This window comes from Aplysia californica, unplaced genomic scaffold (genome assembly GCF_000002075.1).
Source record: "Aplysia californica isolate F4 #8 unplaced genomic scaffold, AplCal3.0 scaffold00285, whole genome shotgun sequence".
Taxonomy (NCBI): Eukaryota; Metazoa; Mollusca; class Gastropoda; order Aplysiida; family Aplysiidae; genus Aplysia; species Aplysia californica.
In genome coordinates, this window is record NW_004797555.1 from 111,139 (window position 1) to 112,926 (window position 1,788).

The 1,788-nt window shown below is 39.9% G+C and overlaps 1 protein-coding gene across 1 annotated transcript in view; it reads right to left on the bottom strand.

Moving 5' to 3' along the window:
* Nucleotides 1-240: 240 nt before the first annotated feature.
* Nucleotides 241-1,788, bottom strand: part of LOC101854729 (tctex1 domain-containing protein 1-B) — a gene marked incomplete at its 5' end in the record, with an annotated part of 3,720 nt that continues 2,172 nt past the window's right edge. Inside the window, 2 exon segments of the mRNA XM_005101478.3 lie at nt 241-413; nt 1,516-1,703. Of these exon segments, the coding sequence (XP_005101535.2) occupies nt 242-413; nt 1,516-1,703 (360 nt within the window).

The window sequence follows — 1,788 nt, forward strand, 5'->3', positions numbered from 1 at the left end:
ATATATATATATACTGTGTGTGTATTATCTATAATGTACATAGTTTTGAGACAGACAGACATGCAGACAGACAGACGGACAGACAGGCAGACAGACATGGTGGATTCTTTTTAAAAAGACCTAAATATCAAGGCCTTCATGAACCAGTCTCGCTAAAAGTATTGATAAATTTGCCTATTACGCGCTGTCATAAGAACTAATCCTCCACGTCCTGGTCTTCCCCTCCGCTGTTTTCCCCCCATCACTCAAAGTATGTGGCGTACACACATCCCACGGCGAACACGTCCCCAGACGCGAAAGAGGCGGCGGCATAGCTGTCTGTCTCTGTGTTCCACATGCTCCGACTGGCCACTGCGATGCCCTGGTTCCGGTTCTGGCCGATGGTCACTACGCTGACGAACTTGTACCGCTGGCTGGAGAAAAGATCAGAAAGGGAAATATTAATTGTGTGCAATATTAATTTGTTCAACTTATTTAGATTTTATTTGCTAATCGTTGTGTTAATATTGTTCATTGTTCGCTGTTCATTGTTTCGGGAAGCAACATCTCTGCATTCTGTACATGTCCGTTGATGCTCCGTTGCTCTCTCCAAAATGTCGCTGAGGGTCTTTCCACTGATTGTGCCAGTGCATATCTGGTTGAACGTTCTTCTCTTCTTCCCTGCAAGGATGCCATATTTTCTGCTTCCTTTTTGGGAAGTACGTTGAGTTAATATTGTTCATTATTCATTGTTGAGTTAATAGCAACACAAAACATAAGCTCATGGATCGTAACTATGGTTTACTTCTCTCCAAAAGGGACGCTAGCTGGAGAAAGGATCAGAAAATTAATTGTGTGTAATATTTTTAAAATCATTTTGATTTTGTTTGCAGCACGGTGAGTTGATAGTAACACAAAACATAAACTCGTGGATTGTAACTATGGTTTGCCTTTCTCCGAAAGGGATAAAAGGCTCTAATTGTTCTGTTTGATCAATACGACTGGTCGCTTTTAAGGACAAAGGGGCTAACCCAGATTTCGGAGGTTTCCAGAATTCTTGACCGACACCAAAAGTGGGCATTTCCCTTCCTATACGAGAAGTTTGGCTTCATTGGTGTGTATATTTGTTTGGTTATAGAGAAAACACTCCTTGTCTTTTAAAGAAACCGAAGAAGGGGTAAAAACTTTACCTTCGATTTTCTCAAGACAGCATCTCTGTGTGATGTTAACAATCTTTGAATGTTCGTTGACCGTTTCCCAAAGTAATATAATCATACTCGTCTTCAGTATTGTCAAGCGGACAAACCAATGAAAAGGTTTGAATATCCTTTTCAACATTTTTTTTAAAAAAACAAATATCACAATTTGAAAGAGTGATCAAATGAACAAAAGTTGGAGAAAAAAAACCCAGAATAATACACATTACGCTAAAAAAAAAAAAAAAAAGATAACGAATAAATTTGAAGTTGAAAAACAAATTGTATAGAAAACATTGAAAATGAAAATCTTAATTAATTAATTATTCGCTTCCTTCACCTGAAGCCCAAGTCTTTGACTCTGGCTGTGATGAGCTCTGAGATCTGTTTGATCATGCTGTTGCACATCTCATGGTTGTACTTCTCGTTGCCCAGATAGGACTCCAGGACCTGCTTTATCACGTCTTCAGCCTTCTTTGCCTGGAACCTTTCATTGGCAGTAGGGGCCATACGGTACGTGTTCTGGAGCTGTACAGAACAGAAAGAAAGGGAGAAGATTTTGTTGGGGCTGTTGTTGATCTCTCTCTCTCTCTCTCTCTCTCTCTCTCTCTCT